The sequence below is a fragment of the Parasteatoda tepidariorum genome, chromosome 6 (assembly GCF_982258835.1).
Source record: "Parasteatoda tepidariorum strain Cologne lab strain chromosome 6, Ptep-v5.0, whole genome shotgun sequence".
NCBI classification, from domain to species: Eukaryota; Metazoa; Arthropoda; class Arachnida; order Araneae; family Theridiidae; genus Parasteatoda; species Parasteatoda tepidariorum.
In genome coordinates this window covers 60890828-60912316 of record NC_141760.1, presented here as the reverse complement: position 1 = coordinate 60912316, position 21489 = coordinate 60890828, and the positions used below count along the sequence as shown (strand labels likewise).

The 21489-nt window shown below is 28.5% G+C and overlaps 1 protein-coding gene across 4 annotated transcripts in view; it reads left to right on the top strand.

The window, feature by feature from the left end:
• The window catches only part of LOC107452310 (diacylglycerol kinase theta), a 97883-nt gene that overhangs the window by 55601 nt on the left and 20793 nt on the right, over positions 1-21489 (top strand). For all 4 annotated transcript variants that reach the window (XM_087165939.1, XM_087165940.1, XM_087165941.1 and 1 more), the window contains exons 10-17: positions 457-595; positions 2129-2271; positions 6390-6454; positions 9103-9253; positions 11516-11700; positions 13076-13200; positions 16582-16839; positions 17916-18098. In XM_087165939.1, the coding sequence (XP_087022065.1) occupies positions 457-595; positions 2129-2271; positions 6390-6454; positions 9103-9253; positions 11516-11700; positions 13076-13200; positions 16582-16839; positions 17916-18098 (1249 nt within the window). The remainder of the gene's footprint in view (positions 1-456; positions 596-2128; positions 2272-6389; positions 6455-9102; positions 9254-11515; positions 11701-13075; positions 13201-16581; positions 16840-17915; positions 18099-21489) is intronic.

The window sequence follows — 21489 nt, the reverse complement described above, 5'->3', positions numbered from 1 at the left end:
ATCATCACGAATAAGTTCATTGGATTCAAAAATGGATTACTGCAGTGTCTTGATGACACAAATATAAAAAAATGTATTCTATATTAAGTTATAAAAATACCACAAAACATTTATGGGATATACAAAACATGGGTTATACTATAATAAGCCGCATTTTAAAAAAAATTCCGGACTGCGTTTAAGAAATATTTTAGTGACACATATGCTAATTTTAAAAATAATATTTTTGTGCATTGCTCTGTCATCTAGTATAAATTCCAAAAACTTGTCTAGCGCCTATCAGGGAACAATTCTAAGAAGCAGGAACCTATGGGAAAAGTGTTACCCATGGAAAAAGTGGGATTTATCATTATTTACTAGTTCATTTATCATTTCGTCGCCGTAAAACATTTTTTGATGAAATACTTGGAATGAAATCTCAATATTGTTCTTAAATCCATTAATATTTATGCCTAGATGCTAATGAAAAAGAACTAGAATCAGCTGCTCCTCTTCAAAATCTAACGCGGAGAGATGGGCGGTCAGCAATATTTCTCAGGTTTCGTCCACCAGATCCACAATCCGGTTACATCAAAGTTTATCCTGGAAAACTGGGGTAAGTGCGTTGACTCAATCAGTTGTTGTCTTAAGTCAAATTTTTATTAGTGTACTGCATTCGATTTTTTTTTCTTAAATAAAATTTTAGGTGTGTGAAATATATTGTGCGTCAAAGAATTCCAAATGTTTTACATTGAAATAAAGTTTTATTATATTTAAATGTACTTTTAACAAAAAATTTCTGTTCAAATAAACATGTGTTTGTTGTTTCAAAATTGAAATTTTGAGGAAAAAAGTTAATTAGCCTATATATTTTTCTTTAAAAAAAAAAGAAAAATGCATAAAAATCATTTAATCACTTTTGTTGAGATGTGTTCAACAATAAACGGGAAAAATGTTTTCTGCTTTATTACATTAAATTTTTTTTTTTTTTAAATTTCCCTTTATATAGGAGAATCACAAATGTTTTTCGAATTCACAACTTATTACAAGTGTTTGAAGATAAGCCATTTTTACATTTATGAGATAAATTTATTAATAACAAAAACTTTACCTTTGAAGTGACTTGTTTACTTTCTTTTTTTGTTAAAAATCAAAAACACTATTGTAGGAAATTTAGTTCTTACAATAAAGTCTACCATTAATTTCCTTTTCTTTTTAAATAGATATATTGAGTTTTTCTAATCTTTCATTAAAAACAACCATAATACTAACTAGTTCTATTAAACAATATGTATGCATCGGGGAGATTTGCCTTTTTCGCTGTAAAAAATTCCAGATTAAATTTCAGTGTAACGTACCGGCAATTTGCGTGCATCATCCTATTTTTACCGTAAAATATAATATCCTAACTTTCACTGTAATATTTATTTAATTAGAGTGATTTCACGATAATTATAACTGTAAAAATTACGGTACATCAGATTTTTTGCTCCATGGCATGTCTCGGTAAAAAGCATCGGCACATTAAGTATCGACATTTAACCAGTATTTTTTAGCATAATCCGGAATTTTTTACAGTGAACTTTTCTCACATCTTGCTTATTATAGCTTTCTTCTTTTTTTTCAGAAATTTTTGACAGGCATAGTTTAGCACGTTAAATGCCATGTGTGTCACCGGTGACCGGCTCTGAGTTTGTCGTAGCTCCACAGGGGCCACCGGTGACCGGTGAAGCCAGGATTATTAGACACACATAATTCGAGTAAATTTTTAACGTTTTTAATTTTTTTATATTATTATTGTTACTAAAATGGTTTGAAGAAATTAATGCAATACATAAGGAAAAAATCATTTTGGCCAGACTGGCAAGCCATGTAAAATTAGCGTGGCATTCAACGTGTTAAAACGAGTTTTTTTTTAAAACTTCGAGTACGTAATAACTATTAAGTTTCTCTCTGTGGCATTTAAACCCTATTATTATGCCATTTAATTTTACACTTAATATTTCCTTAAAGCTAATATTATTTAACAATCATTGTAAGTTTATTTTCCAAACTAAATTAGTAAATAATACCGAGCTAAAATCCATGACAATAATTTGAAATGAAATGACAAAGCAAAGATTTAGTTCCTTTCTCTCCCATAAAACAGGAATATTGATGAACACCAAGTGATACCTGTAACTAGTGATGATGAAGTAAACGATGTTATGGAAAGGGCTTTAGAAAAATTTGGACTAGATCCCTCTGATGTTACAAAGTATAGACTAAGTGAAGTATCATTAGATAAGGGATGTAAGTATTCGCTGTTTTTATATAAAGTAGATCATTTACATTAAGTAGAATTCCAAGCGTAACAGAGGGGAGATGACGCAGGTATTTTATCCTAAAAAATGTATTAAATATAGGTGAAAACAAAAAATTGTGCAATAATATGCTACTTTAAGGTGCAATGTTTAATTTAATTGCATAAAATAATAAAAGAACCTCATAATTTAATTGCCAGGTAATTAGTAACAGAGGGAACAAAAAAAATCCCACATTTTTGACATGCACTGTTATTTTCGCTATATTCTGTGATTCGGAACATCCTAAACATTATCTGTAATTTTTTTCAATTATCACATTTCAAGGTAAATCAAATTATTATAAGACTTTTTAAATTGCTTATACATTTTCATTAACTTAAAAAAAATGCAATGTAACAGAGGGGACATTTTGCAAATTTGACAGATAGTTGCAGGGAAATATCATGCCATTTTATTAAACATTGCATCTTAAAGTAGCATATTATTGCACAATTTTTTGTTTTCACATATATTTAATACATTTTTTATGATAAAATACCTGTGTGATTTCCCTTCTCTTACGCTTGGAATTCTACTACTGGTTTCAGTTGGCACGGAATTCAACTAAATATTGATTCTAAGTATATTATTTAGTAACAGGCGGTGAAAAGCCGATCCAATTCTGAGTTTACGATTATCAATTTTTAACTTCGCAACCTTGTAGTTTTGAACCCAACTCAGAAGTCAAGGGAACTCTTGATTCAAACGGTGGGATAAATTAGAGTTTATGGAGTATGTTTTGATAGAGTCGATTCTCGTTTGATATACATATAGAAGAAAACTACGAAAACCTTTCACGATTAGACAGATGGCAACGGGATTTTAAAACGTGTATCGTCTACCACTGAAGATATTTTTCGTCAGCATAGTGGTCGGAGCGAGTGGGAGGAGAATTCGTATCAACCAAACATCTTTTGTATTCAAACCTGTGTCACCTCACTAAGAATTGAACGTTCTATCCTCTGAGCTACAGCGACTTTGATACGAATTAGTCACGTCCTTTTGTTCTCATATTGCATATAAGAACAAAATAACGAACACTGCCAAAATAATAAAGACCGAAATTACAATTCTAGCACCAGCCCATAGGGAGTTTGAACCTACGACCTAAGGGTTATTAGCACGATGCTCAAACCAACTGAGTTTATAGACTGTGTCTGCAAACATTTGATATAAATATAAAATAATGACTGATAATGAATTTTCGTCCGGTAGCGCGAAGCTCAAACCAACTCAGTTTATGGACTGTATTTGCAAAAAGTTGCTATGAATATAAAATGACTGATAATTAATTTTCGTCTGATACGAGGCCCGGAAAAAAAACTGACTAATTATAGTTGAAAAAGACGACCAGTACCAAATGCTCTCTATTTGCTACTTAAACCAATAAAGGATTTTTTTTTTAGTCATAGTTATTAAACAGAATTTAGTGAGCGAAAAAAAATTTTAACTCTTTTTTTTTCATTCACGGAAAACATTCGCAGACTTTTTTTCTCGTTCAAAAAACTCTTATAATGTAATGATGTAATGTGATTGCCTCAAGGTTTCGTTTTCAAAAAAGGTTGAGAGGTTGTTAAGTTTAAATTACGAAAATGGTCCATTTTTAACCATATCTCTACATCCAGATTTGTGATAAAAAATGAAAAAAATAGATAATAGTAATACTACCATATTTTTATTAGTTTATTTATAGTGCTCAAAATAAAAAACGGACCACCCTGAATAACTTTTGATCTAATGATCGGATCTTCACGTTCTAGGACTCCATCGTAATGGTTCGAGGGAGTGACCTCATATATGCTTATTAATTAGTGCATAGCATTTAATTGTACGACTTTTTAGAAATTAAATTTTTCAGGAATTATTCGACTGATTTTGCTCAAATTTTGTATTCTGCCATTTAAAATTACATTCTTTAAAATGATGTACGAAATTGTGTACCTTACAATAAATTTTTTTTTGACTGCAGTTAAAAGAAGAATAAAGTGTAATAAATATTTGCTAGATGTTATTTTTTGCTTGAAATTATCTTTGGACAAAGGAATTTTATAATTATGTTTAAAAATTTTTGAGTTCTCGAGTCATGGAGGAATACACGAAAAATAAAATTAACAATGACGAGTTCAAACCCTGGACCAAACTCTTGATCAAACTATTGGGACCATATTTCCCAGAGGGCGGCTGTCTCCTATACTTTGGGGGACAGAAATCCAAATCCGCCAAAAAAAGGTATGTTTATCTAAAAAAAGTACGTTTTTGTTCATGATTTCGTAAATTAAAATATTATCTGCACTAATTAAGTAGAGGTTAAAATTGAGTCCTATAACGTGAAGATCCGATCATTAGATCAACAGGGTGGTTCGTTTTTTTGCGCATTGCACATATTATTGTACTTTCATAGCTGAAAATTACTGTTAAAAATAGATTGAAAGTTAACTCATTTTTGAGAATTTATTATTGAAAGGTTTCCTATTTCGGAGGGAGAATTACAGCACTATTGCCGTTTGACTATAGCCCGTAAATTTAATACTTTTTACCATTAATATGGGCTATTTTATTAGAGTGATGAATGTACACCACAAGATTAATTTCACGCCAGTAAATTTCACTCAAATTTTAATATTTTTTGCATAACAATGAGGATTAATATTCGTACTTGTATGGGACAAGTATGGAACATAAATGTTGATAAATCTTTTTATCGGGGACTCTCCACAACTATTTCAAATTTTATATACTTGATGTGTAAAGTGGAATGAATCACAAGCAATTAACTTTAAAGATAACACAAGTTAGACATCTTAGTTTTTTTTTTTTTTTTTTTTTTTTTTTTTTTTTTGCAAACTACTTGATTGGTAGTTGTAGCGAAACTAACTCATTTTCTTTGCACTTGATATACTTAACGTGTCAAGTGGAATGAGTCACAAGCAATTAATTTTAAAAGTAACATGAGTTAGATATCTTAAAATTTTTTTGTAGCAAATTATTTGATTGATATTTGTATCGAGACTAACTCATTTTATTTGCAACCAAATATTTTGTCGCCTGAATTCTTGCAATAATTTGGTTGGTAAAGTATTATCAAATTTTCTTAACCTTATTTCGGGACTCCTATTTTAAGTGATCGGTAATCACCACCTTAATATATATCTATAGAATCCTTATTGATATTAAAGACAAAAAAGTATACATACTAGTATATACAAACCCTTATTTAAGCAAGAAAATGAAAGAAAATAGGCTATTGAAATCAGCCGAATGCATACCTGCCAACTTTCACTCTTTCCGAGAATGGATTTTCAGAGTGGTTGTAAAACAATAAACGAAAAACAATCTGACTCAAAAATATATTTATATTTTGATCCTGTTGAAATTCGCTTGTGCAAGGATTATTATGCTTTTATATATTTATTGTAATTATTTATATGTAGTGGTGGTCAAACTCATTTATAATTATCATTATAATTCAAAAAGTTAATTAGAATAACATGAGTATTGCTACCACTTTAAATATGAAAATAAAATCCTCCGGAAAATCCGGAAGAGTTGGCAGGTATGCGAATGAATAGACGAGATGAAAAACATCAAAATCAGAATAAATAGCTTGATAATACTTGGAGATGTTTCTTTTAACTCCTGTCTGCTTCCTTCGGATCTAAAAAAGGGGGAAATTCCTTTTTGACTAAATTTTTGACATGGATTCTAAAAACATATAATGGTATTAATTTGTTCGTGTTTTTTTGATTTATTTGACTTTTGATTTATTTGTGAATAAAAATTTCGAAATAAATCCGTTTTAAAATTTATTCTGGCAAGATTTTAAAATTTATTCTAGCAAGACAGATAGCGTCAAGGGATACAATGCAAAAAATTCTAGTGATTGCAGAACGAATCTGTTCTAATTTCATTTCAGTGTTTCGTAAATTTGCTATTACTGTTCCATATAAGGTTGTGTCATTGTGTTGTATGTAAATTCATAAACAAGAATATTTATAATGCTATTGCATTTTTGTTATAGAAATTCTTTTTATTAATGAATATATGAAATTTTTTGTTAAATTTCAGCTGTTCACGAAAGGCCAATGGATAATCAAGAAAGCCCTTGGGAATTAATCAAAAATATAGCAAGAGTAAGTTTAATTACGTTTTAATTTTTTTTAGATTTTAAACTTATTTATCAGATGAATCAGTAATCACATTTTAAACTTCATATTTTACCTCAAATAGTTTCATTGTTTTGAGGGTTATAAATAACCTAATGTTAAAATAAGTTTTTTTTAAAGCTCAATTTTTTTAATAATTATTTTCCAATTTAAATAGTATTATTTTATTTTTAATTTTATTTTCATAATAAATGAAATTTATGTATATTTTTTAATCTTGTTACAAAATGGAAGATATGTAATGGGAGATATTTTTCCACTAATTTTTAAGATTAAAAATTATTTATTAACTGTCATTTTTTTTGGAAACTGTTATACACGATTTTAAAAAAAATAAAAAAATTCAATATGTTAATGAAAAGAGTTTAAAAAAAGAGTAAAGCAAGAAAAAGGGAAAATAAAACTAAAAAAATAATCTTGTAGATTTGGCTGCCCGGCTGGTATAGTGGAAAACATAATTTTTGTTAATTATATTTGGAAATTGTACCAAACCCGCTTAAAGGAATAAGTGGATTTGGTACATTTTCCCGACACTTAGTTGCCCGACTGCTCGATTGTCCGACTCCATTTGCTCGACAACTCAACTTCTCGATAGTTACTCTTACCAAACAGTAAAGGAAACGAAGGAAATAAAAATAAAAATATGACCACCGAAGCCGACGTCTTCAGGTGGTACCGGCCCCGGTAGCCATAAAAACAAAACCATTTCTAATTGAGGGAGAAGCAAATACCTAAATTAACTCCCTCAGTACCCCGATGGTTTTGTATAGAAGTCCAGGAAAAGACATGAAATACAAATAACAAATTACGAAAAGAAACTCAAACAGAATCATCAGAAAAATAAAAACTCTCTTGGTCAACAAACAGGTCCGTTTGTCCGACAACTCATTTTTTCAACAGTGCATTTGCCCGACAAAAAAATTACGAAAACTCTACTTAATTGATAGATATAATTGATCAGATTTATCATTAATTTATGAAAAATACTAATTATGCAATCAGTGCACATCCTTCATTACAGCCACCTTCCCTCTGCAACGACTAATGCATTAAGAATAGTATTTTATTCCACAGTATTTTGAAAGTGCAAACCAAATGGATGCCAAGTTCCCAGCGCGAATGAATATTATTAATCATCAACTATTGAAACGACGCTGTACTGACTTTTTTTTACTCGCTTTCTTAAATCATGTGAAATGAGGAAAAAAAACTTATTAAATAATCAATATTGCAAGTAATAAGAATTAATAAAAATGATATCTAGAAATCGTAACAAATCTACGCTTTTCTGTTTGCATTTAAAAAAACTAATGAAAGAATAATAAATATTGTTTCTTGTAGACGATCTTCTTCTACAGCGATACAAAAGTTAAAATTCTTTATCTCGCGTTAGATTTGCTAAGGGTAATTTGATTTGTCAGCTTAAGACGCGTCATTTTTAGTGGTCCAATCAAATCCAATGCTCTTGCAACGTCATATAGTTGTTTCTTTTACAAGAACGAATGTTCACCTTATTTATCGAAATATGTCGCCAAGTCTAGGATTCCAGTAAGACTAAAAAATTATAACCTTTTTTTAATAAGTCTATGATGTATATTGTAAGAAATAGAACGAATAAAATTTCTGTCTGACGTGTTTAACTTTTAAAAGCTTTTGTATAATTTTGAATATTTTCATATTTGTATAGTTTGATAACTAAGTAAAACGGAGCTATATGCAGTTGCGGATAGTGACTTAAATCCTGCACCGCAATTTTTTCTTAACTTGCAATGGAATATAGAATTTTGATTCGAACGGCAATTTTACTGAACATGTAATTTTATTCAGTGGTTCTGTTTTGAATCTCATACAATTGTTCTTATTGGTTTCAGAGCTAAAAAGGCCGTGCATTGTTGTAGTGCGACATTAATAGTAGTAATAATAAAAAATATCACATCAAAACAACATGAAGCAACTATTTCACATTAGACTTGAAAAGTGTTTTCACAACTTAAAAGAAGAAAAAAACTTAAAGTGTATTTCGTTCGAATCAAACGTTCAGTTGGTATGAACAAACTGTGGACCTTTAAAAAATAAAGGTTGTTTAAAGAACCTTTTTGTGACATTCTATCTTTAGTTTCTGGAATAATTATTTGATTATGCATATTAGATCGTCTAAAGATTTAATCAAATGTGCATTTTTCTCTTAAAAAGAAAACATCACAGTCGTTGATGAAAAGAAAACTTGAAACACTTTTCTTTTCTTGCACGCCGCCACAATGCATTAAGACGCTCTGCTGTTCTGTTCCAGGGTTGCATTATTTTTCATGTCGGCTTGGCGATTATTTTATTACCCCCTAGTTTATGTGTATATATGTTCATCAATAATAAACCCATACATTCGGCAGATTTTTGTTTAATAGAATAATAGTAATGATAGTACTATAAATTTTAAGATAACCAAACTTAATACTAGTACATGTTATTTTCTTATATTTCTTACACTGTATTATTTGAAATTCTATGGTTATTAGTATTTATATATATATACATATTTGTATATATAGTTAGTTAGAGCATTTATGCTTCATATTACTATTTATATAATAATGAATATTTCATTTGCTTTCAAACAGGAATCAATTAGGCAAAAAGAATTGACTAGGTTTTGCTTACGGCAAAAAGAAGATTTACAAAGTTCATCTGTCGCTCTTTTTGTAGGAAACCTGCCACCTAATTTGTCTCAGAGACAATATGAAATGATTCTTCTTGAAATGTTAGGAAAACGTAAGTATGAACTAATTCAAGAAGGGAATTTTCCTCACTGCTCCGATAGAACTATCTAAGGGTTAAATATTAAAAGTTTTAACAAAATATAAGTGAAAAGTAATACTATATTATCAAAAATTTTTTTAAATTTTTTAAAGATCTCAGTAGATGATAGTTTTAAGATATATTTGAGTGAATTTGAGTAAATTACCTAAGTTTATTACTTGGCAATAGGAAATAAAGATGTTTGCCTTTGATTCTTGTTCATAAGCTTCCGAATGGCGAAATCTCTAAATTCGAAACCTTATTTAAACTTAGTTTGTCGCAACATTTAAAATTTTAAACTGTTATTATCATTAAACTGTTATTAAGCTGTTATTAAATGCTAAAATCATATTAAACTGTTGCCAAAAGACATGTTTTTAAGCATGACAAGGAACATGTTCATGCTCCTTATTGACTATTTATTGAGAAATGCGCTTAAAATCTTGTTCAGCACTGAAACGAAAGAAGATTGTCATTTAGTTTAGTCATTCACTGATATGGGTGAATAAAAAAAAATAAAGAAAAACAAGATCGTCAGTTTTCTAACACATAGCTAATAATATTTATTTCAATATGTACCTAATACTTGAATTGATTAAGCATGATTGGCGTCTATAACAGTATGGATGTTTTTCAGCAAAACTTTTCCATTAATTTTGCCTTTAAATAAATAAATAATTTTATTTTTAATTTCAATTACCGTTGATTTTAAATTATTTACCTTTTTGAAACATGCTATAAAAGAATTACTATAAACAGAGTAAGCATGTGGTTTCTGATAACTTTAGAAATACTTATTTGGTGACGTATTCCTCCCATGCTACCACATTAACGAATTTATCCAACTTAGCGAGTAAAAAATAGTTAGATATTAAAGTACGTGAAATGACTTTTATTTATGAAATGGAGCTATAAGCTCTCAAATATCACACATTTTATTTTTAAAAGATTGTTAAAAAAATAGAATTATCTATAGTTTAATTTCAAACAATTCCTAACGCTTAACCAATCAAAAAATTCTAATTCGTTTTTCGCTCATCCTGCTCGAAAGGTTTATTACAGAATGTTCAAATGACGACATTGCCCTTTCCCGTGCTTCGAACTACCAGTATGCCAAATTTCATTGTATATGTATATAGATAAAGACAGATTGAACAAAAATAAGGTATTTTCCTGAAAATCCATTTTTTCTTCAGGAAAATCGCTTAACCTTTTATTTTTTCAATACAGTTCTGAAGTTTTTCCCAATAAAGTCAGACAAAACAGGATCCTTACATTTTCTCTCTTTTCCAAAAAAAACTGCATGAATAAAAATATTCACATTTTCATTTGAATGGCTCCAAATAATGATGATGGTAATAATAATTTAATGTAAAAGAAAATTATATTTTAGTGGGTAAATAAATCATATTTTGGAAGTATGATAAAATTGGTCGAATAAAACCGGGTTTTAGTAAACTTCCCACTAGTTGGATGAAAATAGATATGTATAGAAATATAAATTAAGAAAAAACAACGTATATTTCTGACTGAAATGTTTATTTAAATCATTAATATGTGCCCAAATGATTCAATTAGCTATCTGTAACTCGAGAAGAAAAAGACCGCTGAAATCAATTGGTTGTGTATAATTAAGACAGCGTGTTAATCATAATTTTCAATAATCGGATCAGGTTTAATTGGGTACTAGTAAATGACATCACGTATGGGTGTCAAACCTGATTGGCTACTAAATCGTGGCATAAGCAAATGCCATGATTCAGCAGCTACGTAATGGCGCTTGCAGGTTCCCAATTGCATACGTTGCAGTATGCTATTCTACTTTTGTATTTTGTTAATGTAAAATTTGCTTATAGATGCCTCTTTGTTTTCAAATTTCTTTTGTTTATCATTAAAAAAAATGATGAGTAAAAATTTGAAAATGATTTTTTTTTAAAGCATCATCTACGAAATCGTTGATATAAAAATTGTTTCACTTATAGTATTTATTTTTCTTTATCAGAGTGTTCTATAATAATTATATTATAATTTCTTTATGTAATTCCAAAGAAGGAACTAATTACGAACATTATAATTCAATATTTTATTGAAGATAAAATAAAGTAAGGAATTTTTATAGATAAAATAATCATATAAAAATTAGATAAAAAATATATACTTGTATGCTGTTAAAAAGATTTATAATAAATGCGTAATTTTTATAAGTTTTTAACATATTTTGAAAATCTATTTCAGCATATAAATTCAGGGATCTTGGTCCTATTTACTATGAATATGGATCTCTAATTATTAGCTATGACAACGCAGATATTGCTGTCAAATGTTTTTACATGCTTAGAGAAACAGTTTATGACGATAAAAACCTTCTAGTCCTTCTCCTGCCAAATCTCCTGCCAGACATGGTGCCCCATGGAATAAGGGTAAGTGGTTCGTCTTTTTATATTATTCATATTATGAAAAGAAGCATTTTCATTGAAAATGTATGTATTTTATAATTAGCTTACTTTTAAAAGTAATTTTTTTCAATTTGGAATTTTTAAATTAAAAAAAAATAGATTTTGCAATTTTTAAGGCAATATTTCATTAAATTTTACGAAATAATTGATTATGAACTTAAGGAAATAATGTTCTATACTGTGATTTCATGATTAATTTATGTTATAATATTCTTTGTAAAATTCTGAAAAAACTGTTCTGACTTGACTAACATTAGATTTCATTTTTAAAGAAAGCTAAATTTTATTTGGAGAGTTCTAGGAATAGGTAAAGTTTTCTTATTTGAATGTATCAAACTGATAGTTTTCTAACAATTTATTACTACAAATATATATAAAGTATAATAATTATACTACTTCAAAAAAGAAGTTAACTTTCTCTTCGTTGTTATGAAATCGAGTAACTTTCATTACTATATCTATACGTAATACATGCAGATGACATTCTGTGATTATTTGAGAGCTAATCTTTACTTAAAGAAATTAACATGAACATAGACAGAATCTGAAATCCGTAAGTTGTTATAGATATATACTTTCTTATAGTTTTAAAAATTAATCCTAACTATTCAAAGTATTTAGTAAAACAAAATTAACTTACATGCAAAAATCAATATATTTTTTGCAAAATAATTAGATTTTAAAAAACTATAAAAGATATATTTGTCATTTTTATCAAATTATTTATGTCCTTATATACCAATATTATTTTTGTTTTTCTGGAAAGGAAGTTATTTCTGGAAGAAAAATTTGCAAACGAAATACGAGAATTTCACTAATTTCAGTTTATTCATTTTTCTAGTGAAACCACAAGTTCTTAAGATATTGTTTCTCTTGTTATTATACAGTTTCGGATGAATTTACCTCCATATTCTTTAAACATCTTGCTGTTATTTTCGTTATGAAAATTTTTCTTTTTCTAGTTCGTGATACAAATTAGTGGCTGGCAATGTTTTTCTCCCTCATTGCTGAAATATATTTAAGAATAAGTTTAATTTGCATTTATCTGTCCTAATATACAATATCTTGTCGATCACCCCAAGTCAAATCTAGGAGGAAATTTTCTTTCGTTTCTATTCGGTAAATTTTTGCTCTCTACTAATCATAGAATGTTACCTGTATGTCGTAATTCTCTTACTACTCTAGATGCGTTAGATACTCCAACTGATTCTACAATTTTTTTCTTTTCCCATATGCTTTTTTCTCGATATTTTCCAAAATAAACATATTCAATAAGTTTAAAATATTTTTAACTTGAACTTCGTAAAGTCTCAAACACTAATAACGATATTTTTTGCAGCCTCTTCTAGTCTTTGTTAACGTAAAAAGTGGTGGATGCCAAGGAATGGAATTGATTTCATCTTTTAGGCGGCTACTCAATCCATACCAAGTTTATGATCTTGAAAACGGTGGACCCTTACCGGGGTAACTTTTCCTCTCCCCTTCATGCTATTGCATTATTCCATTTTTTTAAAAAAAAGTTATGTCTTACTTGAAAAAAATAATCAATAAAACTTTAAATCTTTTTCAATACCTTTAATTTCTTAATTCTTCTGAGTAGAAATGTTTCTTGCTATACTAGAGTTTAATAAGCTTAACAAAATCTTTTTTTTTATTTAATTCAAAATTAATTAAAACTCAAAATTTGTCTCTTAATTTACAACACGTTTTTTTTTTGGAGGGAATCAATAGAAATTTTTCCAGATAGAATATTTTAGATATTTATTTGACACTACGAAAAATACGTTTCAGGATAATGTTACAGTTAAATGTTACAGTTCTTTGGAAGAAAAAAAAACTATAAGAAGTAAACAAAAATGAAAAAAAAATTAGATAGTGTTTTAAAATTTTTTTTTTTATAAATTAGATGCAATGAAAGAAATTACGAAAATAATACTAATTTAACTTTTTTTAGACTTAATTTATAAACTTATTTTTCAAGAAAAGTGCCATGACTAGAATCTGACAGATTTGACCACAAAATTTGCACTATGTTAAAAATATATAGCATATTTAGCCGTAATGTCTTGAAAACTATCAAAAACCGTAATAAGATATTAGGTTAAATAACACTTTCGTTGAAATTAATTTGCCGTACACACGGTGACACGATAGTTTGTTCAATCTGAGAAGGAATACATATGCATTTAAATTTAACATTAATTGAAGCCGTGGTAGACTTTTTGAGTACCAATTTTTCGGTTCAACTTTGAGCCAATTTTTCTGAGAATGTTTAAGGATGTTTTCTGAAGCTCTTTTTCGTAGAAAAAGAAGTCAGTCAGTCCTTTACTTTATGACAAAGCTATAATTTTAAATAATGCATATCACCTTGCCGTATGGAATAATATACACCTTAAAACTGAGAAATAGCTTACACTTTTGAAACGGGGAAACTTTTCCATCTAAGTTGGGGAAAAATGAGAGCTGCACCGCACTTTCCTCCCTATTGATGAGAGTTCAACCCCACTGATAAGCTCTTAGTAGGGATATGTAGCAAGGCTCTTTACGTAGTATTATTTGGACTAAACAAATGCTTCTTAAAAATTATGGCCACTTATTTTGTCACAGCTATGGGTATATTTGAAAAATTTGGCGCGTACTTTAGGATCTGTAGCAAGTTTCAAATGAATTCCTTAAATTCAAAAATTATAAAAAATTCGCAAGTTGTCCTCCAATATGCCAACTACAAATATGCTCTTAACGTAGTATTGTTTAGAGTAAACAAATCCATCTTAAAAATTTTGAGTACTTATTTCTTGACGCATAAGGGTATTTTTGAAAGCTCAGTTTTTTAATCTTTAGCAAGTTTCAAATGAGTGCTTCGTTGTGAAAGATATAAAAAATCCACAATTTATCCTACACTGTGTAAATTTTTTCACAAGTCAAATTTTTCAAAATTACATATAGATGTGAAGAAATAAATACCCAAAACTTTTAAGAAGCGTTTGTTTAGTCCAAACCATATTAAGTAAAGAGCCTTGCTACTTTTTTTCTACTAAGAGCTTATTAGCGGGGTTGAACACTCATCCATACTGAGGAAGCGGGGTGCAGTGCTCCTCCTATAGACGAGAGGTACCCGATCCGAAGTGGAGTGAAGTGCCCATCCCATAGTACCAAAGCACCCATAGCACCCAAAGAGAGGTCTTCAATCCTAAAAATGGGGTTTAGCGCTCATTTTCCCCCTACTCACTAAGTTCAAAATTTTTCAAATTAATTAAAAGCATTTTAATTCAATTTATATTCAATTTTCGCAAAATTTTATGAGCCTAGACAATACAGTGCTGTATTAACTTTTGAAATATTAAAGCATTAGATTATAAATGCTTCTACGGGCAATATCGTGTCTTTTTTTCATACTGCTAATTTGTTCCATTTTCAAAATCGGCATAGGTGGTGCTAGCTAAAAATAAGCAAAACTTAACAGTCACGATTAAATGTTATGAACTTAGAACAACTATAAAAATAGCATAATATTCCCTAAAAAGTGTTGTTATTGCAACAGATCCTTAAAAAATGCTTTGACCAAGCTTAATGTGTTTTTAAAAAATAAATAATATCTAAGTATTATGTGTGTGACCTTTGAGAGTTAAGTAACCTCTATGTACATTTTGAAAAAATTTCGGATCAAATTATGATAAAGTGTTCCGGAACTAATTCCTTACCGAAAAATCCATTTTTACCAATGACTTGAACCGAGTTCGAATAATAGTGATGGCTGGTCGATACGAATTCCACATCCGGCTTGCACCGATCACAGTGATGATGTTAAATATCCTCAGTGGTAGACGGATCATGGATTACAGTCCCCTTGCTGTATTAGTAATGAATTTTCTTTCTGATAATGATAATATTCTAAAATTTTAAGTAAAAAAAAATATATATATATATATATTTTGGAATGCTTACTTATATGTTGTAAATATTGTATATATTTTTCTATTCAACTTCTCATTTATTATTATAACATTTTAATTACTTTATTTTATTATATAATACCTGGAAATCAAAATTTTAATGGATAACTTAATTTTTTTTTAAATTAACCATTTATTTAATAATTTACTTTTCAAAATTCATTTATTGTCACTTTCTATGTCACATATACTAAAAAACAAATTCTTGCTTAAACTATATTCAAATGAATATTTCTGTATATTTGTAAACAAAATTGTAATCACCTTTCCTTTGAAATTTCAAATAATTGCCAGTGATCAAGCACGTTCCCGGGGTTGAGGTTGGCTAGAATAGAGGCCAGACGCGGATTATACGGGTAAGGGTTTTACTAACCTAGGTACGTATCCGCGTCTGGAAGGAAAGATAGGAAAGTCCCCTTGCTGTCAGGTTAACCATGGGAGGATTTTAGGTTTTTCCTATCCATATAACGCAAAGGCTGGTTAGCTCCGTCAAAAAGTCCTCCACGAATTCTAATTTCTCCCAATACTTAATTCAGGAGTTTCTTTGTCTTCTGGATTTGGTTCAAAATTACAAGGTCATGGCGTTGAACATTTGTAGTCGTAAACCCAAAAACAGGTCGGCTGTTCAATGACATCTATAAAATAACGTTTTTGCCTTAAAATCTCTGAATCATTAACCGAATAATGTAAATCCCTGAATTAAATAAATATTACTGTAAAAATTACGGTATAATATTTTACTGTAAAAATAGATTTTAAGATAATATGAATTTTATGGATGAGGCACTTAAAATGGCGGTACTTTGTATCGTAATTTGATCCGGTATTTCTTACAGTGAATGTAACCTTCCTGTACTAACTCCAACATTATTTGTTTTGTTTCTGTTTTCAGACTGTATGTGTTTCGCCACATCCGAGACTACAAAATTCTCGTATGTGGCGGAGATGGAACTGTTGGTTGGGTTTTGCAATGCCTGGACAACGTTGGACAAGATTCCGAGTGTCAATCACCACCATGCGCGATTCTGCCTTTAGGGACTGGAAATGATTTAGCTCGAGTCCTTAGGTGGGGACCTGGCTACACAGGAGGTGAAGAGCCACTATCCATTCTCAAAGATGTCATCGAAGCCGAAGAAATTAGATTAGATAGGTAAACTTTAATCTTTCTTATGGATATAGTTTAAATAATTTATGCTAATAACCTATTCTCGAAAATTTAGAAAGTTTTGCTACAAAAATAAGCTAAGAGTTATCACTAATAATGAAATAGCTTAAATATTATTATTTTTAGAGAAAGTACCGTTTAACGCATTTCTAAGGCAATTGTTACGTCTAAAGAACAAAAAACTATAATAAAGGTGTCAGAGATGCTTTATGCTTTTTTTTTTAAATTTGATAAAATTAATTTACATGTTTTAATATGCGTTTGAATTAAAAGACTTGAAACAATACAATAATAAGTCACATTTTCAAATTGTCTAGGAGAGGATCTTTGTAGAAAATTACCAATATATCAATCTAATAGGAAATACGATATTACTTGATTAAAAACTTCATTTGCTTTAAAAAAAAATACAAATTGGAACTTGAAAATGGGAACCTGTTTTTGAGCGCTTGAAACTGTCGACTGTTGTTTTCAATTTTCTGCATTTTTGAAGCGATCGAATTTTTCAATTAAGTAGCATCTTTCCGCTTTAGTTTCTTAGGATTATTTTTTTAATAAGAAAATAGATGTTACCTACATTGAACTCGTAAGAATTTCATGTATGACGTTATGCGTATTTTGTTCTGTTATGTTGTGGAAATTTTGGACTCTTGTAAAATACCTGTCAGGAAAATATATTTTTATTGCTCAATTTTTTTAACATAAAAAAGAGGTTTTAAAAATATCAAGGATCATGAATATGAAATAAATAAATAAAAAATACTAAAATACTAGCTAATTGAAACATGCTTATACACTTTTCTTATGCTTCTGCAACTTCCAATGTTTCGTATTTCTTTCACACATTAGAATCAACATGCATGGAATTATGTTTTTTTTAAATTTTTTTTTAAACTTTAAAAAAGCACTGCTGAATTCGTTCAAACCCAATTCCAACTCCAATTATGATTGAAACAAATCATTTAAATCATTAAGAAAACAGATCTTAATTCAGATTAAAACAGATCTAAACCTATGAAATAAATGTGAATTTATATGTGAATTTATATGTGTTGTTTCAGATGGACTGTTGTATTTCACGTTGACGAGAAAGGTGATGATAAGTCAGGACTTAATGCTGGGAGTTCTGAAGACAACACCGCCATTTTCGTTATGAATAATTATTTTGGTATTGGAATCGATGCCTCTTTATGTTTAGATTTTCACAACGCCAGAGAAGAAAATCCAAACAAATTTAACAGCAGGTAATTTAAAATCCAAACATTAATAACATGTTCCATAATATTTAATTTAACAGCAAGTAAAACAAAAAGAAATTTGAAGGAAATAATTTGTTGGGTAAGATTTTAGCGAATTTGTGAGCGAATCATCATCAGAAAATATAGAAATATAAATCAGAAATATGAAAACATCAAAAAGATGCTTATAAAACACGTTTTCTTGCTGAAAACTGCGCCTTCTTTAATTAAGGCTTTACAAAGTAAATCAAGGTATTTCAATGCTTTATTCTTGCATCCGTTAAAATGATGGGGTGAAGTTTCGTCCGCCATTTCCCGTGCCCGTCATATTTCCGGGGTTAATGAAAAAATTACGAGCCAAAAAGATAAAAACAATCTATTTCTTATGCCCGGAAGCGTATTGACAAAACATACCGTAGATTGTAAACGTGGCGATTGCAGGTGGAGTTGGCGATGGATTACGCGTAAATGTGGTGGGAGAACGAAATTACATTAACCTAAGCAGTGTAATTCGATATTTTCTTCTTCTTCTCGACTAGCCATTATGAATAAAAATAACTCATTAATTCCTTTTAGTAGAGAAAATAAAAAAGAAAATAACACCTTTTTTATTGTCAGGATCACTTTACAAATACACTGTATTCATATTTTATTAAGCGCTATAATTTATATTTTATAAAACGATCTAGTTTTTTGATGAAACAGATTCAATTTTTTAATTTTTTTTTACAAGAATTGTGTTTGCGAGGAAATAAAAATAATTTGTTAATGAACCAATCACAAAAAATAACGTAACATTTTAATACTATGTTTTATTGAAACGCTATTTTGAAGAATTAATTCTATTTAACTTTTATTGTAAGAAAACATAACCTGTTTTATTTTAGTGATATTTTCTATGAAATCAATATTCTCTATAAAAGAATAATGTAAGCTTTTTTATAAAGATTATTTTTTTAGAAGTTAACAAAGACATATTATTTACTAGAAAAAAAATAGAGTATTCAAAAATGCTATCACGCTTTAAAGTAATAGTTTCTTGTAAACGAAATAATCAATATTTTTAAAATAAAGTTTGAAAGCGTTTGTTTCATTGCTAGAAGCATTCATTATAAAAAAAATATATATTAAATTACTTTTTTGCATAATTTTATGAAATAACTTTTTTTTGGAATGAGATGAGATTTTAAACTTTGTGAAAAATTGATTCAATTCCTTACTATATATAGAAGTCGGTAAATACTTCATTCATTATGGAGGTCATAGATAACTTGATACCTTTTCAATATAAGAATAATAAATGCAATTAATAGAAAATGCACAATTTTAAAAATATATTTTATTTACACATATTGCGTACAGGTTATAATGCAACTATCATACGTAACATTAATTTATAGATTCCTAAATACTGTTATATGAGTTTGGTAATTAAAAATATAATTAAAAAATAACATAATTAAAAAAAATTTCAACTTTCAATTAAAAACTTCCTGTTGTCATATATTAATAATAATTATAATTTTTAGCAACTTTTTTGGGCACAAATTTTTAATTCTTGAACTTAATACCATCCTTCATATGAAAATATCAGAAAATTTATAAAAGAAAAACTATATTTTAAAATTGAGACATTGGCGACAACAGAGGTTAGATGTATGTGCTGAGTTTAAATAAATTATATGTTATAAAACTCTCATTTAAGATTTAGATCAATTTATTATCAGGTCATAAGAGTGTTTTTTAATAAATAAATGTAGTGATTGTTTGATTTACAATTGTAAGGTCCTGGGTGTTTAATGTTAAGTTATACATTTCTTTAGAAATAAAATTTGAAATATGCAAAGCAGGGCGGCATTCATTTCAACTTAAAAATCATCAACTTAACTTTCAATAACTATAGATAAATAAAAAAAACAAAAGTTTGATAAAAACTTTAAGAGAAATATTTTTAGAAAAATTCTTTCTAAATAATATTTAAATAAAACACAATCACTTTGCCTGAGTGATTCTGTAAGAAATTCTAAACTTTACAATTTTACAAGTTAGGTGAAAAGTAAATATATACAATAGTGGTAGGGAATTAAGGAAATTCTAAATCTAAAGTTTGAGTCCTAGAACGTAAACATCTGATCATTAGATCAAAAGTTAGTTTTAGATTTTTCGTTTAATGCTCACTGTACGCTAAAAGGTGATATTTTTCTTCTTTTGAAATTTTGATTTTAATGCCCTTACTTCAACCTCCTTCGAGTTATGCTTACTTTATAAACTTAATTTCAACTTTATTTTTCTTTTCACTTTTAAACTGTAAAAGACTTTTTCTCCATTTGCAAATTATGAAAAAAGTTATTAATCTGATTGCGTAAACAGTTAATTTATTAAAATTGAACATTCTCAATTAATTCCTTTTAATAGTCATTTATATTATTAATAATAATTATTTGCACAAAATTATAATAGAGGAAAGTTTGATTAGAAATTTAAAAGTTCTTGCTACAATAATTAGGGAATTTCTATTGACAAATTCAAGTAATTTTTTTTCCGGAGCAAAATGCATTTTTATTTAAAATGGAACAGTACTGACTTAACATTTATACGATAAAACACTCTCTAATCGCTAACACCGATGACAGGAAAAAAATGTCTTTTTTTTTCCTTCTTTTCCACAAAAAGTTTAGAACTTAAAATGTTGTTCTTTCATTATAAAGCAATAGCATAATATTCTCGTATCATGTAAAACTTTATAACGAAGTTACTTATCTACCGTTTTACAGTTATAAAATGAAATGATTATTCAATTCTACTTGCACTTTAAATGTCAATGTCTCCATCGTTCAATGAATTTTACGATTATTTTTATAAAACTGTGTATAATGAACATTTCAACTAAAATAATTAGTACAAAATAGCTGCTAATAATTCTCTTAACATTTATAAATATTATACATTTATAAATTTCAGCTTTTCGCATTATTGCTAAATAATCTCTACGTCGAAAAATATTTAAGTAATTCCATAATAACTGAAAATTAAATAAAATTTAAAAAAAATTGTAAATGGTTATCGAGCAGAACCATTAAGTTTAATTAATGAATATAGAATTAGTAACAAAGTCACTGCTGAACAATAATTTTTTTTAATCTTTTAAGTAAACGAACTTTATTGTAATAATCATTTCATTATTAAGGATTAGAGGTTATTGTGAAATTATTAATTTTAATTAGTGGATGAGTAGGTAAAGAAGTGCACTACTCGAAATACGCGTATACATTTAATGAAAGTTATGAAAATACAGAAGGGGGCTATGGAGGTAATAATATATATATTTTTTTATCTTAGTTTTATTACGATCTTCTAAAAAACGCTAATAAACACAATTATGTTAACAAATACAAAC